General features: G+C 42.4%; 1 protein-coding gene across 3 annotated transcripts in view; it reads left to right on the forward strand.

The window, feature by feature from the left end:
- The window catches only part of PLXNA4 (plexin A4), a 424,114-nt gene that overhangs the window by 275,995 nt on the left and 123,749 nt on the right, over positions 1–24,370 (forward strand). The window contains exon 5 of one of the 3 annotated variants that reach the window (XM_032305149.1): positions 19,356–19,432. The exons of the other annotated variants lie outside the window; for them this stretch is intronic. Within the exon in view, the coding sequence (XP_032161040.1) occupies positions 19,356–19,409 (54 nt within the window). The 3' untranslated portion in view covers positions 19,410–19,432. Of the gene's footprint in view, positions 1–19,355; positions 19,433–24,370 lie in introns of those variants that run through there. 3 annotated transcript variants of the gene reach the window in all.

The following is a 24,370-nucleotide window of genomic DNA, read 5'->3' on the forward strand; positions in this document are numbered from 1 at the left end:
CACTTCGATTTCTTCATGTGTCAAATGCAAATGATAATGACCACCTTTCAGGGCTTTTAGGATGAAAGGTGAGCTATGTAAAGGGCCTAGCATGTAGTAGGCTTTCAGGAACTTGTGGGAGCTCTCTCCATCATTATCATCACTATTATTCCCACTTTGGTAGCTGAAGGCTGGTTGAGCTCTGGGCACCAGCTCCCCAGGACAGCCTGTCACACATGCCCCCTGTCCATTTGGAAGCCCCTCGGACAATACTAAGCCTGAGCTTTCCCTTTATACTTGCCGGTGCTGCCCTCCAGGAGACTGAAGAGCCAGGAGCCCGTCCACCCCAGTTAACAGAGCTGGGCAGCCTCTGTAGGGCTGAGTGCATTTTCCTCTGTACTCTACTTCTGCTGCAGGGAAGGAGTTTTAGTGTGCTTGAGCTAAGACCCACTGGACTTGAGGTTATCACAGACTGGGCACCTGGACTCCCTTCTGGCTCCTCATTCATCAGGACTCCTAGGGCAGACAGGGAATGGCTGGTTTCCCTGCCCTCATCTCTGAACACTGGAAGAGCTAGTATATAGAGGTAGGGCAGCAGGGGATGGGGGACGGGGTGGTGCAGGAGGAGGACTAGGGGAGGCAAGGGGCAGGTGATTAGGGAAACACCTTGGCAGCTCCTAATTCTGATCTCCATTAACCATCTGTCTCCAGCAATTGCCTTGACAGTCACATCACCTCTCCACTCCGTGTCTGCATCCCGAGACTGTTGGGGCACTCAAAGTGCCATTTTAAGGACAACTACCTGTAATATGCCACTTAGCAACATGCGAGAGGAATCCAACAGCGTGGGCAAACAAGGCCAGGGGCTGCTGCCTCTCTGCCCCCTTCCAGGTCCTTCTTCCCACCATGTGTGCTTAGCAAGTGCCCACTGCATGCCCTCCCAGCCCAGGCGGTGCCACAGCGTAGAATCAAAAAGAGCAGAAGGAAGGCGCTGTTCTGGGAGTCTCTGTGAGGGCTAAGCTGGGAGCAGACTCCAGCCTGCAGCCTGAAGGACACAGTCTCCTCTTGCACTTGGGCGGGTATCATGGGGACTCTGGTCTAAAGGCCAGAGCTCTTGGGGTATTTCCCAAGACGGTTCTCAATTCTACGGGTACCACTCAGCTCCCATCTCCCCTTAGCTAGGGCGGGTGTGGACAGAAACTGACTCCCATCACCCTAGCCCACTCCCCTGTCCTCTAGGGACAGAACCTGAATGGAAGTGGCTCAGTTCGGTGAGACTGATTGACTGGTGCTTGAATTCTGCTGAAAGAGAGGCTGGGAATATCGGATACTTAAGCGAACTGTGTTCTCAGTTTGAATATTGATGAGACATTTTCAAAAGTAAATAGATGCATGTTAATTTGTGCCATTGTTCGAGATGACTAGTTGGCATTAGTGATGCCACAGGACTTTACCAAATACAATATAAGCATAAAAGGAAAAATTACGAATGGCAGAATTGTATCTGATCGGAGTCCCTTAAGTGCATTTCAGATATTTTGCATGAACAATGGAGACATGAATTTGAAACTGACTCAAAGACAATGCCATCATTACAAGGAAACGCATAATGGTTGAGGATGAGGCTATCTGGATATTTATTTAAAGTCATACACAACAGAGAAGGACTGGAGAAGCAAGCGTAGAAATAGGTATGTCTTCCTTAGGAAGGATTCCAAGCGGGTGCTGAAGTTTACCGGGTTCCCCGCGGGATGATTTGAAGGAAGGTCAGAGCAGCAGCTGGAACCCCCAGCCCTTGTTTTTGGTTCTGGCTCTGCCACTTTCTACCTATAGGACCCTGGGCTAATGATTTAATCTCTGGATACCTTCAGTTTCTCAACAGGAACACCTGTAAGTGCCCACCGCCTGGGTGGTTACAATGAGTAAACTAGAAAGTATATTTAGCGCAGTGCCTGGCATAAAACGAGGGCTCAATAAATCTTAGTTTTCCTCTTTATTGTCTTCAGTATGCTGGTCTAGTAGAAAGGCGTTTGCATTTTACTTTTTAAAATTTCGCCCATCCTGGGGCGCCTGGGTGGCTCAGTGGGTTAAAGCCTCTGCCTTCGGCTCAGGTCATGATCCCAGGGTCCTGGGATGGAGCCCCGAATCAGGCTCTCTGCTCAGTGGGGAGCCTGCTTCCTCTCCTCTCTCTCTGCCTGCCTTTCTGCCTACTTGTGATCTCTGTCTGTCAAATAAATAAATAAAATCTTAAAAAAAAATAATTTGGCCCATCCTATTTTTCCTCCCATCATTCATAAACTCGCTTCCGTCTCCTCCGAGGCACGTCAGACCCTGGTGCGGGGTGGCCTGGGCGGCAGAGAACAGAGCAGGTGGCCTCCATTGGCCACAACTCCCCTCTTCTGCCGCCCCACAGCCTGGGTCCACAGCTCTCGGCTGGAGCTGTGGTCACTGACTGTGCCCAGATGGCTTCCTCGACACACTGTCTCTAGCAGGAGTCACGACTTAACACCAGAGTTTACCTGCAGGGGGCTAGGAAAGGCCCCTCGAGGGAAAGTCCTACTGTCCCGAGGCCACCTTCATCCACAAGGCTTGGAGAGAAATACTAGTCTCATTAACGTGAAGGTGTCTCATGTCACAAGCAATAGACACGAGGCATGAAGGAGGTCTCCCACCTGTCCCTTTGCCTCATGATGGCTTTAAGCACCAATTAGTTGAGGATTACCCAACTATTCTTCTCAGAATCAAAGTTCGGCAGGACATTTCTTTTTCTTTCTTTCTTTTTTTTTTAAGTTTTCTTTGGTCAAATATATTTGGAGAAATCTGAGTTAAGCAGATATCTTAGAACATTTGGTGTGCTGATGAGTATTAGAAGTCTCCAAGCTCATGGGAACACACAATTCGCTTTACCGGAAGTTCCCAGAGCAGCTGGTGGAGTGTGGATCCTTCACTGGAAAAGAGACTTCACTTCAATCTTTGCCACCTCTTCTGGTCTCCTCCCCCTGCTCACTGCTGGTGATCTGCCTGGCTCTAGCCTCACCTTGGCCTCTCTTCTTTTGTGCTGTTCCATCTCCAGGCATGGGCTGAATTCTGTCTCGACTCTCCTGAGGTCAGGAAAGGCGGGTTCTTTGGATCTGAGTCTCAAGTTTACACTTGGACCTCAGGCTACTTTTCTTCCCTTGCCGCTCACTGACCTCTGGCTTGCTGGGGCTCACTTGGATTCCCTCCTCTATCCCAGGTGCCTAGAACCCTCTTCAGCTCTGAATTTAGCCCTGGCCTTAATTGACAGCTCATTGTCCTTCTCTGAAAGCCACCATTTTTATTAAAATTATTAAAATCCTGCCTCTCACCTACTGTTGCCATTCAAAGTTATACATTTGGGATTGACCGAATTAATGTATCCTATCATTTTACATCTGCTCAGATGGTTCTTAATTGAGGGGTCATTGTTTATTTTCAGATATTTATTACTCTATCTTCAACAATTAAGTAAGTGTTGATAACCTGATATCCCTCAATTCACATGATTTAGAGATTTAGATTTACATTTATTTTTCATCGTTTTGTTCCAGAACACCAAAGACCTAAAGCCACAAACTCTAAACCACTGAGCACCCTTTTTCTTGCCTAGTGTAGTGGCACTAAAGTGCACTTTGATGCAAAGAAGGACAAAGAATGATCCAATGGGACAAAGGAAGAAACCACTTAGCGCTTCTTTTTTATTTTCTATTTAAAACAAGAAATTAGGCTTTGCTCATTTTTAATATACAGTTGGTACTGGGTACTGTTTACTCTGCCTTGGGCTGTATATCAAACATCCATGTGTCAGAAAAGCATTGAAGTACATGGGAGCTCCACATCTCCCAGCGGTGATACTGGTTTTCTTACTGGCTGATTCAGTTTCAAGATATGACAACAAGTTTGCAGTTTACATTCAAGAGATATCAATATTGTAAAAACAACTCTCAAAATAGAATTTTACAATTTGAGATGGAAGTAACCATGAAGATTTTTTGTACAACCCAGAGGTTTGCTGGTTATGGAAACGTAATTAAACACTTTTTCTTTTAAAAGAACTGAAATGTTCCACATTCGCTGATCTTTTCAGGTTTGACAAGCAGCTGTCAGAAGTATGTCACTTTGCCGATAACTTTAAAAAATTAAACACTTCATCTCCCCCCCTCGATAGAAAGGTAATGCATTAACAAAGTGTTAGAAAGTAACCACTTTCAGGAAGAATTTATAGCATGGGGAGACCATTTTGAAAGAAAGAAAAAAAAGAACGTTTGGAAATATTTTCATCTTTATGTGATTTTGTTGTTGATAATGAGTAGGTGTGACACTCTAAAAATTTCTATATAAAAATTTTTAAAACTTGGAGTTTTCTACTTGCCAAACAATCTTCCAAAGGAAGAGTTTCAGAGTTTTGACCCATTTTTAAAATATATATATATAAAAATTCAGCACTTTTCGATTAGTTGAAAGAATAGCTGATTGACATCAGAGAAGATGGAAATCTACCAGCTGAATTTCAACAACAGTCTTTGCATAATTGGTGCATGAAACCGAAGAGAAGTACCTTGATTTAGTCAATATAGCCAAAAATGCTCTTTTTGCATTTATGCGTCTGTGTGAGGTGTTTTTTCCATCATGACAGCCATGAAAGCAAAGTTTCAAAATAAATTGAACCCTCGACCTCAGAACCCCAAATCCCTAAGTGCTCAGCAAAGACTCTTGTAAATAATGAAGCCAATTCTAACATCAGTCCCACCATTTTTAATAATAATTTTCTTGGAGGTCGTAAAATGTTTGTATCATTCATTAATAAAATAAAATAAACATTAAAATCTTCATTCCATACCTTCATTTCCTAACATTGTGTGTTGATAACACAATGATATTAATAAGTAGAGCATGTATAGTCATTATAAACAAATATGTATATCGTAGGCGCATCCTCAAAAAGTTTTTACTATAAAGTACACAATCATCAATACCCTGTAGACACCCACTGGCTACCAGAGTATGTAAATTTGCAGAAGTTTCTTAAGTTGATCTCATTCAATCTCTAGTCTTCACTTTCCTATCACCTTTGCAACTCTCTTCTTTGTCTTCACAGCTGTTGTTAAGATGCAGCTTGGACGTCCATAGGACCCTTTGTGTCTTGGTGCATCGGTGTGGGTGGTCAGTATGGTCAGTTTCTTTATCTTTGAGTAATTTACCCAACGTCTCCCAGATTTTTCAAAAGCCTGGATCACTGAACAGCAGACAGAACATTCTCTCTGGGAGGGACGGTAAAGAATTTTGAGGTCATGCTGACTGATAAGACATTCTGTAGACAAGCAGATTGCACGATCATGGCTGCGGCCGTACAAGCTGGCAGAGGGTATTTTGTATATTGTGTAGTAACTATGGCCAATATGATGGTGGATCTTGAGAACTGTTCTAATAGGCACCAGTCTATCAGTCTAGAGTTAGCCTTTGCTCATTATGTCTCCCATTTCCCATTCATTTTTCCTTTGTCCCATTCCTTCCTTTCTCTCATTTTTTGGTATTCCTCTCACCTTCCTCCTTATTTTTTTTTATCTCAGTCTCTTTTCTTACTTTTCCCCACATTCATCTTCCATTTTCCTGATCGTTGAGGAGGGAGGGAGAGCCGGAATGGGGTCAGGCCTGTGTTTTTCAAACTGCCGGTCATGACACATTAGTGGGTCAAGAAATCAATTTAGTGGGTCATGAAATCAATTTAAAGGGTCATGGCCAGAATTTTTTTTTTTAATGGACTAGAATAAAATCGAAAAGAACAGTGTCCATCAAGCACAGTAAGGATAAGTACTATTTGTGAAACTATATGTGTATGTGTGTGTGTGTGTGTGTGCGCACGCGCACCCTGGGTTGCATTGTAAAGCGTCTCTTGCCGTGAGTCATGGTCAAAGTGAAAGCCATTGGTCTAGGAATAACATCTTGCATGTACTGGCAATAAGTTTACTTAAGCTTTGGGCATCCAACTCACATTTCAGGCAGTGCTGATGACATCATCTAGCCCTCTGCTGGTTTTTATCCAAGTAGTTTTTCAACGTCAACAATTTGGCAACCACGGCTATTTGCTGACAGTTCAGTGTGGCAGCTGTGGGGTAATGGAAAAGGCATTGGACACAGAGTAAGGCTAACTGGAATCAAGTTCTTGACCCACAAGGTCTTGATTATTGAGTCTTAGTTTTCCCATTTGTGGTCCATCAATGCATTCTAACCTGTTATTTCATTACAATTCACGTGGCAATGAATGTATTTCTATAGCTCACTGGGGTGAGAGAAGTGCCCTCATAACCAGAGAGGGACCAGGAGTACTGTCTTCTCCAGGCATTTCCTGGTGGCTCCAAGGGCTGAAAAGATCAACATGGTAGGACACCTATGGCCTATGTGTGGCATTGGAGCACACCACCGCACACCAGTGAGGAAGCACTGTCCGGATGACCATAATGGACTATGTAGGCCTAGAAATCTTGGTTCCTGCAGCTCTGTGGGTAGTCCCCATGCTGACAACATACAAAGATGCCCTCGAGGCGCTTACTGTTTAGTGATTGTGTTCACCACCTGCAGTTTGCAAGAGATGCTGGGTGGTACAGGGTCAGTGCAGTCATGATTAGCCTTTCTTTGCAGTGGCCTCCCCTTGTGTAAAGCCTCAACACTCCCAAGTTTCTTTTCTGTCTGTGGGAACTGAGCACAGCCCCTAAATCACCTTACAGTCCTGATATTTCTTAGTTATAAATGTAAACCTGAGTCAAGTCAAGATGAGAAGGGCAGACTCCAATGGTTCTCCAAATGCCAGATCCTGCTGCATTTGCCATGTGCACCGAAGGGAATAAAACTAATTACTACTTTCCTAAAGAGCTGAGCATGGGTGGGTACGCCCTTGAAAGTGGCCAGCAGAAATGCTTCCTGCAAAACATTCTCCCCATGCAGCTGCCTGCAGGTCTCTGCCACAGCCTTTGCTGCCCGAGGACCCCTTCCTCGGGCCATTAGCGAAGAGGCTGGTCATTATTAAGTAGCTGGCATTGACGGATGACACAGAGTCTCTTTTGGCCTCATGTGGGCTGGTGGCAGGCACTTAGTTGACCCCTGGAATTCGGAGTTTATTCTGCCATGAAAACAAAGAAATAAATTAGAGGAATGAACAGAAGCCCCTATGGTTAGACAGTAGTTAGAGACAGCTCAACAGCCTTAGGTGGCTCCCTCCCCAGGGACACACCAGCTGGAACACTCCTTCCTCCTATTCACTTGGCTGTCACTCCCAGATTCCTGGTGCTGCTCCTGTCTAGGCTAGTGAAATGAGGAAAGAGACTCCTGTTTCTCTCTCTCTTTCCCCCACTCTGGAGCCTTGTGTCTACACAACATCCTGCATATTGGAGAAGATTTAGAAATTCCATGTATGGAAGGGATCCATTCTTTAAACTATGCTTCTATAATAGGTTATATATTCTGAGTACCACAGAAATCTTTCTGCATGGAAAATCACTCTTTGGGGGCACCTGACTGGCTCAGTCAGCAGAGCATGCAACTCTTAATCTCAGGGTCATGAGTTCGAGACCCATGTTGGGTATAGAGATTACTTTAAAACAAAATCTTAAAAAAAAAAAAAAGAAGAAAGAAAAGAACTCTTTTAATATGTTCTGCAGTCATTTACTTTATCTTTCATAGTTGATTTTTTTTAAGTGAAGATTCACTTACTATTAAATGGTCTCCTTTAATTTAATTCAACAAGCACATATTGCTGACCTACTAAAGGAGCTGGTAAGTTATACTACATATCTGATGGACCTCCTGTTTTTGTAAATAAAGTTTTATTGGAACCCAGTCACACCCATTCATTTACGTATGGTCTGTGGCTGATTGGACCACAACAATGAAGCTGAGTGGTAGAGACAAGTCAATATGGCTGTTGCAAAGTCTAGAATAGAAACTATCCAGCCTTTTATAGAAAACAAGGTGGTTCTCCTAACTTATTATGTGTTAAGCTTCAAGGTCAGGGGGAAAAGGGATGGGTACAAAAGAAGTCAGGCAGGATCCTTGTCCTTCAGGAGGTTATCAGTTCATGAGGGGAGAAAAATCTGAAACAAAATTTTAACAGCCAACACTTGCCAGTTTTCTGCTCAGTCACAATGTGTATCCCCCACCCTTGGGTCTCTGCCTCTGCCCTACTATCTGTCCAGGATGCCCTGTTACTCGTGTCACCAGGGAAATCATGTGTGTGCTTCAAATCTGCATTCCGCATTGAGTCATCCACACCCACATCCTCTGCATTGCGAGCTCCTGCTTATGTTTGTCTTGGCAACCCCAGGAGGTCCACATGGTAATTTGTACCATGTAGACATTCAATAAGTATTTGGTGCATCCTCACACTGATTTGGGGAAGATGAGAGAAACATGAAATGATCTTCTCTTTACCAATTTTTTTTTTTTTTAAATCCCCGATGGAGCCTGGGTCAGATGCATGAGACCAATCTCCCTACATCTTTCCTTAGGTGAAGACCTTAGCTTTGACTTTAAGTCAAGTGCCAAGTTTTCCCCCAAATAATTAAACCATTTTGGTAATTGTCTTCTAAGCAAGTCACGGTTTCTGAAGAATACTTGTACAATTTTATCTTATAGATAAAAAGGGGGCCAAATAACTCATCGTTCTCTAGCTTTCCCACTAAAATCTCCTAAATCCCACTACACAAAAGGACATTTTTTAAAAATCAAAATGAGAACAATAATTTTATGTGACAGGATTATTTATATGGCTTTTCTCCCCATGATGAATCCGTCTAGAGGCTCAGCACCTACCCCAGATGCCAATTCATAAATCAGGAAATGCTATTACCCACTGGCCATAAAAACAGAGCCCACCCCAACACAGAGGACTCATTTCAGAAGCGGCTGCCCCATTTCAGGGCAGAAATGAGTTCAGAAAATCCACCTGGCTGTCCAGAGAGAGAAGAAATGTCTTTTACTTGATAAATAATCAGTCTTTCCTTCCTCTCAATTCCCCTTTCCCCCCTAGAAATGTGTGGAATTAATGGCACAGATATATGCCATTCCACAGAAAAAATAATAACGGGGCTAACTAGATTGAAATGAGGCAAAGGGCAAGCACGAGGATGGCAAGAAGCCTCCAGATTTCCCGTGAAGCCTTTTCTATTAGCTTAAATGCAGTTTGAGAATAAACAGCTTAGCGAAAATTTAGTGGGAGTCCTCCTTTCTGGGCATTCCTCCTGCAGGCACCCATTAAGAACAGGCAGAGAGCCAAGGAAAGGGGTCGGGAAAGGAAGAATCGTTGCAAAGAAGCCTGGGAGAGAGTGAGCGGAAGTCTCTGGCTTCGTCTGTGATTCCTCCAGTGCGACTGTGTCCTTCATTTCTATCTCAATAGATATGTGTTGGCATGGGGGAGAGCACATGAAGAGTTAAAGGAAAGAGAAGAGAGGAGGGACAATGAGAAGTAAGGTGGCCAGGAAATTCTGCTGGGCGGGGTGGGGGGGGGCATGGTCAGAGCCCCTGGCAATAGTGAAGATCCAGCAGTAGACAAAACAGATGATGCCCAGGCATGCATGTAGCTTCATGCTAGGGGGATCAGAATGGACAATAATCAAGTCAGCAAATAAAGAACCAAGATAATTTCTTCTAGTGGTCAGTGCCGTAGGAGAAGTAAGATGGAGTGACGTGAGAGAAGCTGAAACTGGCAGAAGGGGACAGGTTTGGTCTACAAGGCTCAGGGAGCTCTTGCTGATTAATGACATATGAGCTAGCTACTGAGTATCTATGAAGAAAACATTCTAGACAGAGGGAACTGCAAGTGGCAAGACCCTGAAGTAGGATGCACTTGGCATATTCAAGTAAAAGGATAGTCACCGTGACAGAGAAGACAGAAAGAAATGTGAGCCCACACTGATGCATAGGAGACCATTTTGGAAATTTCCAACAGTGCTTGAGTAAGCACTAGGTCCAGGTGCTGGTGACAAATTTTTTTGTCTGATTTACCCAGTATAGCAACAGTCAGGGAGTCATGCAAATTAAAAGGAGAGGGCCCTTATGTCCTTAGCTTATTGATTGGACTGGCCTTTGTTTTGAGCATCTTAGTCTACAAGCACCCCTAGTACAGAAGAGAGATGCTCCTTGGGAAAACAGCAACCATGAAAACTAATAGTTCCATGCTGCTTACTGTTAACGATGACAGAGTTTGAGGTCTTTTTTGTGTTCTGTGTTTTACCGGCTTGATTGAGGTATAATCAATTATCACCAATTTTAAGTGTATGTAAAGTTATGTGGTAGTACTGGAATAGTTCTATCCTGATTGCACTGGTGGTTACGGGAATCTACACCTGTGATACAATGAAACAGAACTATATACATAGTTTACACCAATGTCAGTTTCTTGGTTTTGATATTATCATTTTATAAGATGCAACCATTGGGGGAAACTCGCTGAAGGATACATAGGACCCTCTCTGTACTATCCTTTCAATTTCCCATGAATTTATAACTATTTTAAAGCAAAATGATCTAAAATATAAACATAAAAAGAAAGAAGGAAAAAATAAAATTGCACTGCAATAATCATTGTTGCAGAGAAGAGCCACCATTGGATACAAAAATCAGTGGGCAAAAGTTCGAAGGAAAATGGGATATTTTCAGTCACCGAATATGTCCTCCAGGTTATTTATTAACTACCTGGGGAAAAGTAGTAACTTTACAGTGGAGAAACCACCTTAGCCAAGTGATTGAGGTTAAATTAACATCAGTATCAAGACATATCACTATCATGAACCCCTTGATAGATGCACTGAGAAGGAAACAGTATCACTTCTGTGATATTCTTGCCAAAAATGCAAACCTCACTCTAATTATGTGAAAATCTCAGACAAACCCAAAATGAAAGACATTCTACAAAGTAACTGAGTAGTATTCATGAAAAGTGTCAAAGTCAGGAAGACAAGGAAAGATTGTTACAAATTAGAGGTGACAAAGGAGATATCATACCTAAATGGAATACGAAATCCTGGAATGAATAGGAAATTAAGTAGAAGACCTGGTGACATTAGAATAAGATCTAGAACTTAGCAAATTGTATTGTAGCAATGTTAACTTCCTGGCTTCCATAATTATAATATGGTTACCTATTCTCTTAAACATAAGGGAACTGTGGGTGAAGGGGATATGGGAACTCTTTTTACTTATTTGAGCAACTTTTTTTGTTAAGTCTAAAGTTAGTTCAAAATAAATAGTTCTTAAAGTTGGAAAAAAAAGGCATACAGCAATGCAGTCACCCCTATGGTCCTGACATCATTTCTATTACCCCCAAAAGTTCTTTCATGCTCCTTTGCAGTGGATCTTTCCCCACTTGTCCCTCCCCTGGAAATCACTGACCTTCTATCACAATAGTTTTTGCCTTTTCTGGAGTTCCAAATAAATGGAATCATGCAATATATAGTCTTTGTATCTGGCTTCTTTTACTCCACTCGATGTTTTTAAATTCATGCATGTTGTTTGTCCTTCTTATTTGCTGAGCAGTAATCTATGATATGTAGAAAGCTTAGAGAGAGAGAGAAACCTTTTATACATGTGTGTGTGTATGTGTGTGTATATATACATATATAGAGAGAGAGAGAGAAAGAGAGAGAGAGAGAAACCTATATATAGAAACCTTTTATATATATGTAGAATATGTAATATATAAAATATATGTGTAATACATGTATATTTTATAATAAATATATAATATATATGAAAAACCTTTTGTATATATATATATGTGTATGTATATGTGTGTGTGTGTATATATATACACACACATACATATATATAATGTAGTACCTTAGTTTACCTATTCACCATTGAATGATATTATTTGGGTTGCTTCTGTTGTTGGGTGATTATAAATAAAGGCCCTATGAAGACTGTCATACAAGTTTTTATCTGAGCATAAGTTTTCATTTCTCTTAGGTAAATACTAGGAGTGGGATTTCTAAGTCATATTATAAGAAATGGTTAAATTGTCTTCCAGGCTGGCTGCAATTTGCACTTTTCCCAGCCGTGTATGAGAGTCCCAGTATCTCCCCCATCCTCATTCACTTGGCATCATCTGTTTTTCATTCTTGTTGCTTGTGTTTGTATTATGTTTTTTTTTTTAGCCAATCACGTAGATATGTAAGGATGTCTCATTGTGGTTTTAATTCATGTTTTCCCACTGATTAATAATAATAAACATCTTTTCATGTGCTTACTTGCCATCTCTATATCTTCTTTGGGGAAGTGTCTGTTCAAATCTTTTACCCTTAAAAAACCAGATTGTTTGTTTCCCTATTATTGAGTTTTGAGAATTATTTGTATATTCTGAAATCTCTTTGTCAGATATATGATTTGCAAATTTTTTCTCCCAGTCTGTGGCAAGTTTGGGGCCCAAACTTATAGAACAGGAAACTGAGACACACACAGGTTAAGCAACCTCCCCGAGATAACACAGTTTATGAGGGTTTACATAGGATTAAACTTCAAGGGTCTGTTCTCTTAGCCACTCTCCAGTACTGCCTCTGTCCCAGGTAGAGACAAAACAGGATAATCAGCATGACCAGTCCTACTTCTGATGGACTTTTCTGCCTGAGTAAATGACCCTAGAATGGCCTTTGGAAATCTTATCAGTGGGACCAGCTAGAGGGCCTGATGTCTTTCCATGTAGACTCTACTACAGAGTGTTTATCTATAAATGGAAGACATGCCTTGGCAGCCTTCCGGATTCCATAAAAATGATCACTCATTAATTAAATTATTTTAACCACATAGAACAATCGCTTCTTCAGAGAGTTAAAGGTAAACTCTGCTTTCTAATGATAGCCATTTCCTGAGTTTATTTTAGTCTTCTGTACCTAATTTTTATGGAGTTTGGTTTGGCAGGCCTAATTAGGTATTTCTTCCACTTTTCTGAACGTCAGAGCCTGCCACACACTTCTGCAGGGGATGCAGAAGATGAAGGATTTTTCTGAAACTGGAGGTTCCTCCGGTGGGACTTTTGGGCTCCAATTTCTGCTTAGAATTCCTTTCTTCCTCTTAGATCTGGAACCGGTCTCTTCTTATTTTGAATCCTTATGGTCAGGTGCTATCTAGAATTACCAAATTCTCCCTATTCTATATTTAGAAAGCATACATAGGACCTCATAGTCAGACATGGCTACAAAGGGGAAACCCATCCAGGGGGTCCTAGGCTCCTGGTCAGAGCCATAGTCATTCATCTTCCCTGATGACAGGAGTCACCTGCCTTCCCTTTCCTTTTTGCCTCGAAACCTGCATTACCATGTCACACGAAAGGACCCCAGTGGAAAACTAAGTATAGATTCTGTTACCCATCAATATAGCTTTCTGTATATACAAGAATCAAGACCTCAGGTAGGAGGAAAAATTGAAAATTAAACATTTGAGTTCACTCAGCCAAGCTGCATACAATTCTCAATGCTGAAATAGCCTGTGGTGTTATGATTCCGGCGACAAAGTGACAGGTGATGTGTGTGTGTGCGTGTGTACGCGTGTGTTCAAAAACAACAAGGCATGAAGTAAAGAATCTCAGGTATGAGTTTAGTGTATCGTATTTTCCACTAACTTGAGGTTCCAATACTGCTCCTTTCAGTAATTACAGAAACATAGACATCACTTAGAACAGTTGATGTCTGCTCCATGAAGATGTAGATTATATGGGGATGAACTGATCCACTTCTATCTGTAGTAAAACTTGATTATTATCAGTCCAGGTAGGCAAATTCCTTCATTTATTCAACCATTTAGTAAGTACCTACCCAGTATGAGGTTCCGTCCTAGGCAAGAAAGTTATAGAATTAAATAAAATGCATCCCTTCCTTCAAGGAGTTCCTGTAATATTAAAAGTTGGCATGTAAATACATAAATGCAATACAATAAGTTAAGTGTGACAACAGAATTGATTAGATTATAGAGAGGTAACACAGAGAAGGGACTGATGAAGAAGGCCACACATGAGCAGAGTTTCAAAGATAAATAAGAGTTTCCTGAGGGAACAAGAGAGGAAAAGGAGGAAAAGGAAAAGGACATTCCAGGCAGAAGGGACAACATTGCAAAGTCAAAGAAAACTTGAAACATAATAATTTGGAAAGCTATGAGGAATTTAATGTCATTGGAACGTAAATTGAGGTGGGGGATTAGTGAAAGCTGTAGAATTGTACAGGGATGAGATCATAATTAAAAAGGGGGAAGGGCTGGATTTTAGTCCATAAACAATAGATTCATTGACATGATTTAAGCAGGGGCAAGACCATAAGAGACTTGAATGTCAAACAGATCATTCTGGTGGCAAAATAGTGAACAAATTTTTAAAAATGGGAAATGTGTATATATATATATATATATATATATATATATATTTTTTTTTTTTTTTTTTTTTTTTTTTTTTTTTTCTTAGCACGAGGGAGAACCAAGTAAGAAGTTTTTACTATCACTGTCAGGTACTTATTTAATTTAATCTTCACAGCAGAGCTACAAAGTCGTTATTTTTATTTCCATTTTACAGATGAGAAATTGAGAGGTCTGTAATTTACCTGAAGTCACCCAGCTGGCAAGGGTTAAAACTGTGATTAGAATGCCTCCAACCGAATTTAAAGCTTCACAAAGGTAGAGGTTTAAGGGATACTAACGAGGTTAAACAGCTTTGTGATAACAGCATGTAGGGGAGTATATAGGAGGTGAAGGAGTTCAAGATGATTCCTGGAGTTCTCAGTCAGTAGAAATTAATTGTATGATGATGCCATGGGCTCAGACAAAGAAATAAGAAATACAGAAGGAAAACCTTTCCAAACCCTCATATGTTCCCTCTCTTCATAAAAAGTTATCTCTCACCTGTGCTCTGAATCCTACCTTCTTCGAATATACGGAGGATTTTCCGTCTACATTTTTTTATCTTTTATTTCTTCCTGTCTTCTGTTCTTGCACCCCTACCTTCAGTCAAACTCAAGTTTTGTTTTTCTCTTTTTAACTATAGCCCTGTTTCTTTTCTTCACCAGCAATACTTCAAGTTTCTGCATTAGATTTCCTACTTTGATGTTTTTACGTCTAAGTCTTTCCTCAGCCCTCTGCAATATGGTTTCTCCAATGAAACTACTCTCTTAAAAAGGTAGCCTGTGACTGCCTCTTCACCAAATCCCATGGTCTCTCTTCAGTTCTCATCCTCTTTGACCTCTGCTTGATGGTTACATCCATCATTCTATGGCAGTGATGTTGATCTTAACTCGCATGGTAGAATTGTGATCATCAGAAATTCAACACAGATTCCTTCACCATTTTAAAAGGAAATTCAGAAATATAATTCTATGCCAAATAGAAACATAAGCCTTTGGAAACATTTCTTTCATAGCTTTCCCAAATAAACCAACATCCAAGTCATCATTGTGGGGGACATTGTGAGATATGTATCTCTTTTTCCTCAGGTGAAAAAATTTTCCTCTTCCCTATATATTCATTTGATGCATTTGGTAGCAGCATGGAGGTTTTATCATGATAGTCTTGGTTTTAAGACTCCAAAATGAGTAACCGAGTGTATCAGTTAAGATAGGATAGGGTAGAATAGGATAAGCTTCAAAATTTCAAAGACTTAACACATAACATTTTATTTCTCATTCATTCAGCGTTAACTGTCAGTTCAGCACTTCTCTAGGGAAGATGCTTCCCCAAATGGGAACTCAGGGATAGAGGCTGATTCCATCTTGCCTCTGCTATATCAGACATGGTCTATATCATTGTTGCTATGGAGGAAAGGGAGAGCTAAATGGTTATACATCTTAAATGCTTTGGCACAACGGTCATACCTATCACTCTTACCACATCCTCCCTGGCCAGAATTTGTCACCTGGTCTCACTTAACTGCAGGGGGACTGGGAATCTCAGTTTCTGTGTGCCTATCAAGGAAAGAAGAAGCCGATACAAATGTGCACTATTCATTTTTATCATATTGAAAAGAAAGGTTCAAAGAATAGTCTCCCATTATCTTCCATAAAATTCCACCCTCTAGCTATGAGACAAGTACTCTTTTCGCTTTACATTGGTTATGTATTGTTGAGCTGCAACTCTACCCAGAACCGGGGGATGGGGGGAGGAAGTGTTAATTCGTATCATGGAAACATTTCAAATGATAAGATCAGAAGTTCAATGTTTCAGCACCAGAACGTGAGGACAGCTCCCCCACATCCTAAATGATTGTGCCTGGATGTCAGGTTTTCTTAACAGTACTGATTTCCTGAATTTTTATATAGGTATAGACATATTCACAGCCAAATAATGCAATTAAAACCCTCCTTACTTTCATTCCTCTATCCTACAAATTTGAGCAACTTCTTTGATAAGCAGGAACAGACCATCAAAATGCCATTCTTTCTAAGTGTTTGGTTGTTAAGTCCATCTAAATTTTAAGTGACAACCTTCACTCTCTGCACTCATGAGGCTACACTGCCTTTTACCCTAATGAAACTGCCAAGTAATTTTGGAGCCATGGGGAGAAAGTCTGGCTCTAGCCCCCAGGGGATATATTGAAAAACTTGGTTCTTGCTGAACTCAATCAGTCTATAATTTCTAGATGTTTTTACCTATCATCTGTGAATCTGTCCTTCTTTTCCAGTTCTTATTTGGAAACCCTCCCCCGGTACATATAACTGAAGGAGTCACAAGCACAGAAATTACTGATGAAAGTAATTCACATGTGGCAGCTCCCTCCATACATGGTATGGAAATTAATAAACATTTATTTTATGGCAAGATAATAACAAAGCTGTAGGTAGAGATATGTCCTCATTTCTTTGCATATACATATCTCTTTACACATGGTTTTTCTCTCCAAGTAAGCATTTAGGAAGATGAGTTCAGCTCTTAGAAAACCTAAGGATGAACAGAATGGATTTCTGAGCATGCTGGTATTCTCGATTATTTCTGTCAACCCCTCAAGCACGTTTCTTTGTCATTCCCATTAAAGGTGTGGGCCTCAGCACTGACTTTCCATAATGTGCTAAGGACAGCTCCTGCTACCCTCTGCAGGTTCCCCTATTTGCCTCATTCCTTTCTTTTCTTTCTAGTAATAGAAATATCAGACATCCCAGCAGTGTGTCCCTGTTCATCCAAACCTGGCAGCATCTCAGGGAAGAGGACACCAAGATAAAGCCAATCTCTCAGAAAAAAAAAAAAATTAAAAATAAAATCATTAAGGGGACATGTTTTTTGGAAGGGCAACAGTTGACAGAAAAATGTCCTTGGGGGGGGCAGAAACAGGTATCAGAGTCACATCACTGGGTTAGCTTTTTGTTATTTCTACATCAGAACTGTATCTGCACCTCAGATCTTGCTGGCTTTTCCAGACACATCTAACCTGTCATCAGAACACTGCCCAGTTCTGAGGCAGAGTTGATGTGGCATTCCATTCTGCTCTAGGCATTAGCAGCAGAGTCTTTCCACTCCTTTCCCACCTCTATTGTTTGTTCACCAGTCAGCATATCTGGACACATTCCAAAAATTAAGAACATAAGCTAATAAAATAATAATACTGTGTATTTATATAGCACCTTCCTTGGAGATATGCCAAATCCTCTACCAACTGCATGTCACCAAGACCCCCACCAGTACTCAATGCAGAGCTACTACTTCTTGCTGTAAGAAGGGACAGCTTAGATATCACTGGGGTCATCAAGAATGCAGACATGGCACTTCTCTACCCATATCACACATTTACCAATTGGGCCAGCAGTTATTGTGCCAGAAACATGCCTCAGCTGACCAAGAAAGCAACAGACAACATCCAAGTGAAGAAGGCTAACACCTGTGCTCCACCAAGTCTGGCAACCTGCCTCCTCCTGAGGGACCCACTGTCTGACACGTCCAATGGGGGTGAACTATGCCATGGGTACCCCTGTGCATATGAGGCAAAAGCCTGAGCTTTTAGCTACTCCTCTTAGCAGCAGAAGGGGTGTGTAGCCCTTGGCTCCCAAGTAAATAATTCCTGTGTCCTTCCCTCTAGTCACACTTGCTTTGCTTACAGTAATTCTTCATAAGTATTTAGTAAGCATTTAATGATCATAGCAGTAATCCAAACAAAGTTTCAAGCTCATGATGAGCTTGATGATAAAAGATTGGACAAAAGAAAGAATAACAGAGAGTGAGTGATATAAGGACAGTATTGTATTTAGGATTGAGGGAAGTGAGGCAAAGGGTTAAACAGTTACGATGGTCCCTTGCTCGTTGTTTTGGTTATCCTTCTCTGACACTTCAAAAGGAGCTTTGTGGCAAGCATGGAGTAACCCTCCCTGGAAAGAGAGATCATCCTGCATATTTCCCTGTGTAATAAATTCCCTTCCCAAGAGACCAGGGAAACCACAACCGTTTAGGGAATTCCATGCCAACCACATCATATCTCAAGGCCCTACAAACCATGGAGTGGCACTAGAGGCTTGCAAGTTCATAAATTATGCTCCCTGTTGACTGCATGTTTAATCAGGGTGTGCACCATGATCACTAATGGCCCTTGCTTACACGATGAAGCCCCAGTATTTATCTTGTTTTAATTATATTAGAAAGCAGTGATATTCAATTAACCAACTAATCAAGTAAGCCAATCAATGCTGGTCCTGGCAGGATCCTCCATAGCCCAGCCCCTTGTTCTGGGTGGTAGTCTATGCTCTAGAGTCAAGTGGAGTTAACTATTGATGGCCAGAGTCATGCCGCTGAGCAGTAGGCGGGGATAAGGTAACCAGGATTCAGCTTTCAGATATGGGAAGAAACCCTATATGTTCTTTCCTTTGCCTGATTATAGTGGAGGTTTGCAACAACCTCCTTTAGGTTGAGGTGTTATTTGTTCTACAATGTGTATATTGGTTTTCAAGTACATAGAAGAGACATTTTTCCCCATCCCACAGACTGGAGATTTGAAATCCCTACATCCTAATACAAGCCAATGGCAGAGCTCTAAATATTGAGTAGATCTGATCATGGAACAACAGCATAAAGTAACTTGTGATGTTCCTAAGGACTGCCAGATGGTTCCTAACTGCGTGAAGTAGTCCTAACAGCAGGCGGACCAGTCTGGAAAGCCTCCACTAGGATCATTTTAGGTATGTGCGTCTAGGCTCGTGAACAGCTGGGAGACACAGGGAGTCAAGAGCAGAGTCGCTCCCAGGGCGAAGGCTCAGTGAGCAGGCACACCCTTTGCTCCATTCACATGTGTCTAGGGACACTTGGCTTTGTGCCTGTGTGGTTGTCTAAAGCTGGGAAGTGGTTGCAGGCTAGGGAGGAAAGTATGTCCTTTTGGCTATATTCATGATCCTTTAATTTTTACCTGGCTCCTCCTACAGACACACGTGGACCTAAATGTTCATGTAGCAAGCCCACCTCCCAAGGCCAACTGATGACTGAAATTTGAGGAACATTGCCCCATCATCCCTTTATTTATTTATTTATCTATCTATCTATCTATCTATTTATTTATTTATTTTCTGGCTTTTAGGGCAAGAGCCAGTATAGTTTTCTCTGGATGCTTCTTACTTGGGTGGTTTTGCTATTCATTGGACCCCAACCTCTGTGATGGTTTCAAGAATTACCACCCTTTGCAAAGCTGAGGATCTCAACGAGAACCTGTGAAAATGGCCTACTCCTAGAAGAGGATGGCATCAGAAAAGGAGAAATGTCCAGAGAAGATGGGATGACAGTTTCCAGGATACCCATCTCATTAGCCCACAACTGGTCATAGAGAAAGTTTAACCACTTTGCAGACCAGTCAGGCTGCCCTAAAAGGGGGAATAAGTCTGTCTGATGACTGCAGACTACACCCTAGTAATGTCTTTTCAAATGCATCAAAATTCCTAAGGCATCCTTGGAAGAAAAGTAGAAATCATCTGGTGCAGCCACAAAGCCAAGGGTTATGTGGAACAGCACATTGCCAGTTGGAAGAACCACCCAAACACTCAACTTTCTGCATCTGTGTAGACTGATGCCTCTGGTGGGCCAAGAATCAAAACCTGAGTCCCTGTATGTGGCAGTCTGAGCCTAAGCAAGTATAAGGGAAAGTGAGACGTTTCACACAGAGACACATTAAAAGGGAAAGAATCCTAAGACTGCCGTTCATTTCCAAACATTTGATGAGTTTCAATCCATTAAGAGTTTTGTAGGCTTACTAATTTAATAAGAGCAAATGGGGCCCTAATGTCAGACAACAATCAGTAATTTGAAGGGGGTGAAAAAGAATAAGAAGTAAAACAGTCATTACCTAGCACAATGTTTAATCAGAAGACACCAGGAACTTTCAACTTCACAGTAATGTTTTCAAAGGTTGGAAATTTTCAAATGTACACAGTCTTTGACTCTGGCTGGCAGGCTAGAAAAATGGACACAGTTGTGATAATTGGCTGTGATGGAATTTAAAAGCTCAACCCCTCCCTCTCCTCCCCACACACATAGACATACTCACCCTAAATCTTCTCTCTTTCCCTTGAGCTGGATTTAGTTTGAGTTTCAGCCTAGTACTTCAGGAATAAAGAATTTCTCTGAGAATTTGAGGTCTGCTGAGGTCCACACTGATATTAAGTCAAGTTGTTCTTGACTTTGAACTCTTCAAGACCTCCTTTTCTTCTAATGAATTTGTCCAATTTTCACCTCGTCCCTTCCATGCTATAGATAGGACCTCTGTGCTTTTTCCCTTTACCCTGCTGTTCACTCTCACTGGTGTGAACATATGGTCTGTGGGTTTCCCAAGTCCTTGGGGCCTCCATTCTGCTCTGGCCACCTGCCTCTTGATGGTTGCCTGGGATATGAAGGCCTGGCAGAGTCACAGCACACACTTGTAGCTATGCCCTGTCCTCCTCTTGGAGGAGCATCCAGGCCACAGTTCAATTTGCTAGCGCCTGAGTACCCTTGCTCAGCTATACAAGGTCTCTTGGTTGAGAATCAGAGATCCATAGTATCTAGGGAGGACAGTATTGATCTCATCTGCCCTATTCTTGGTACTTCTTTGTCCGGGACTGAAAACCACCCTGATCCTGGCCTGTTACTCTTTTTCTGCTATCTGATCCTTTCTAGATAGCACCCTGCATATTGCTACTCAGTTCTTAATTGTTTAATTCCTGGTGCCTGTTGAACATCCAAGAATGAAAATGCTTCAAAGGCTTCTCTTTGACTTTTAAGATGACCCCTTGCCTGACTTGACCTATGATAGCACAGTATATAACCTGGGATAGAGACCCAATAAATGCTTGATAATTGATAGCCAAAATATTATTGTAAGTATATGGAATCAACTCATCTATTTTGATCCAGAAGCTTTAGGATGATTTTGAACCCTGGAGAGTCAAGCCAGGCTGAATCAGGTAGGACTCAACTCTGGCTAAGGCACAATTCAGAGTTAACACCCAGGACTTCCCAAATTTATGAACCTAATACTTAGTATAGTTGGGAGTCAATCCCAAGTCCCTCCAGGACTTTTTCCACTATCTAAACTACCTCCTGTTGCCTCCACTTGTTGCCTTTTACATCTGTTGTTGTATGCATGATAAAAAGTTTGCTGCTACATCTACTTCTGGAATGTAGTTGCTTTAGTAGCATCAAAAAGAGACAGACTAGGTATTTTTAACAGCCAACTGGTGCCCAAGAAGCAGATGGCAGTGGCTCAGGGGCATCCGGAACCCAGTGGTGTGGGCAATGTTAGAAACCATCCTCCTTGTGTGCAGAGAAACAGTAGAGGGGCTCCAAAAGAAACCATCGCCTATGTTATGTGTCCCTGGTAACCAGCCCTGCGAGAAGGCATATGTTGTCCTTTTGCAGAAGAAATGAATGAGCTCCAAGTCAGGGAAATTCAAGGTCAGGCTGGGATCAAGGTGTTTGTTGTTGTTGTTGTTGTTGTTGTTGGGGTTTTTTAGCTGCTGCACCCAAACCCCACACTAGAGAGTCACCCCACAGTAATCTCTGGGTCTGTGGCTGCATCTGCCGAAGGAGAGAAGCAATTTCCGTACCCAATGCCGAGAAAGCAGAGGGAGCAAACTCCAGGGGAGAGGGCTCTGATGGGATATAGATTCCTTAATAACAATTACCACAAGCACCAGAGCTTTCAATTTAATTAAACCAATTCTTCAGCATGGGGATCCATGCCTGGGCTTAGCTGCTTTTTCTTCTTCTTTCTCTTTTGTTCTTTCTTTTTTATAGTGTGTTTGCTTCCTCGGTGTTGTATCTCAGTATAGCAGGATATCTGAAATGATGAGTGGATGAAAAAAGAAAAATGATTTCTCTTCTGGTGCCTTAATGGAAGGTAGCGAAAGAATTGAATCGAGAAGTTAATAGTTACTATCATTTATGCTCCCTGGAAAGCCTGATACAGGCGAGCTCTAAATTATCTTTGCTAATGGGACAGTGGTAGCAAATGAAATGATGTCATGGATCTGTTTAGCACCTGCCATCTCCCCCGTCCTTCCCACAGGACATCGCATTGAACCTGCCCAGCAGCTCTTAGAGTCATCATTACCCTACGGAACAGGTGATAAAGGTCAAATGGCTTCTCAGAAGTCACACAGCTGATGGCAAGTGGCACGGTGCATCTCAAAGCCCGGCCTTTTGACTTGAAATCCGAAGCCTCTGCTTTGACTCTGTAAACAATTCTCCATTCTCCTTTGGTGGGTCACTTTTCATTGTCCCTCCCACAAAATCAATGCAAGCAAATGGCCAATTGGGTAGGTTGTGTTATGTCTTTTCTGTCTTCAGGGAGGGATGCGGATGAGTCATAAAGTATTCCCAAATAGACCTACTGTGTGGCATGCTCTCACAACAACCAAGGCAGGGATTACTGTCCGCAGTTTACAGTGGAGACACAGACTCAGAGATACTAAGGAACTTGCCCAAAGGCACACTTCTAGTAAGTAACAGGCAGAGTTGACCAGCCTGCCCACAGACCACGTGCTGTATGGCTGCTGGCTTAGCCAGTTCAAAATGCCGCCCGTGCCCTCTTGTTGGTAACCCCGTGCCAGGCTGGCGGTGAATTTACATGACTGGAACAGATCATAGAAGCCACTTGTGGTCCCCGCCCTACTGGTGGTGGGTCAGCCCCGCCAGCTTCCCTTTCACAGCAGCCTCCCTGCTTCCATCTCTGCCAACTAGATTTGTGGGAGGGAAGACCGGAGAGCCCCAGTTATGCAGGGGAGAAGAGCAGCCTCTCTCTCTCTCATCCGGACCTGCCATTTTCAGCAGTGCCTAAAGGGCTTAACTGGAAGCCCTGAGGGCTTTCAACAAGCAGCCCCCCCCCCCCACGCCCACCCCGTGAAGGAAGAAACTTTGGTCCCTCCACTGAAGGGAGTTGTTTCCAAGAGCCAAGCGCTGCTTGTTACCTGCCCTGCACACTCTGTCCAAGCCTCAGGCTGCAGCACCACATAGAAATGTGTGGACTCGAACCCTTGACTTCAGCCAGGGGTTCGTGGATCACAATGACCTCTAGGGCCCAGCAGCCCCCAGATCCTTCCACCCAGTACCTTTTCTCTTTCTCTCTAGGCATGTCATTGAGCTCATACCAGGATGGGGTCCGTCCTTGCCCCCCCGATGGCCACCTGAAGGCGCATGGCTCCCCTTCCTTGCAGCACGTCAGGAATAACCCTAACTGCAACAGTAATTGATTAGTTCATTAATTTAAAAGACTCATGGCCCTGGGAACCTGCTATATATATATATATATATATATATATATATATATATGGTTGTGCTGTCTCTCCCCATTTGCACCAGTGGCTCTCTCAGAACCCCCAACAAGGAGTCACTTCAGAGGAGAGTCCCACTCCCCATTATGCAGCCTTCCACCAACCATTGGGAAGAGGGGGGAAGGCCCATCGTGGTCTCCCGACAAGGGGGCAGCTGGAAATCAAGTTACGACCAGCCCAACATGTTTCAGGAGCATCTCGGCTCTCGTGCATCGACCCAAGGCATCATTAATAATCCACAGCCTAATGACAGAGATGAATATTAGAACAGAGGGGCTGCCTTGGTGCAGTGAGGCAGAGGCAGAGAGTGACTTATTAGCCCTACTCCAGGTGTAACCTTCTCCCCACAACCGAGCCAGGGCCATGATGATTTATTGGTACAGTAAACGGATTTTTATAATTAAAATTGATTTTCAGTTTTAGCCTGGTCTGGAAGGACCCGGTCAAGTTCAAGAGGGGAAAGGGGGGCAATCTAGGGAAAGAAAGGGAAATGTGTTCTTAATTTCCCATATGTCTTAGATTGTTAGAGCAGGAGGGAACCTCTCATTTTATAGGTGAGGAAACAGCCCTGGGAGGTAGGCATCCTGGGCCTCAGATGGTGAATAAGGCACAGCTGGGATTCAGCCTGGGTCTCCTGAGTC

Source organism: Mustela erminea, chromosome 11, assembly GCF_009829155.1.
Source record: "Mustela erminea isolate mMusErm1 chromosome 11, mMusErm1.Pri, whole genome shotgun sequence".
NCBI classification, from domain to species: Eukaryota; Metazoa; Chordata; class Mammalia; order Carnivora; family Mustelidae; genus Mustela; species Mustela erminea.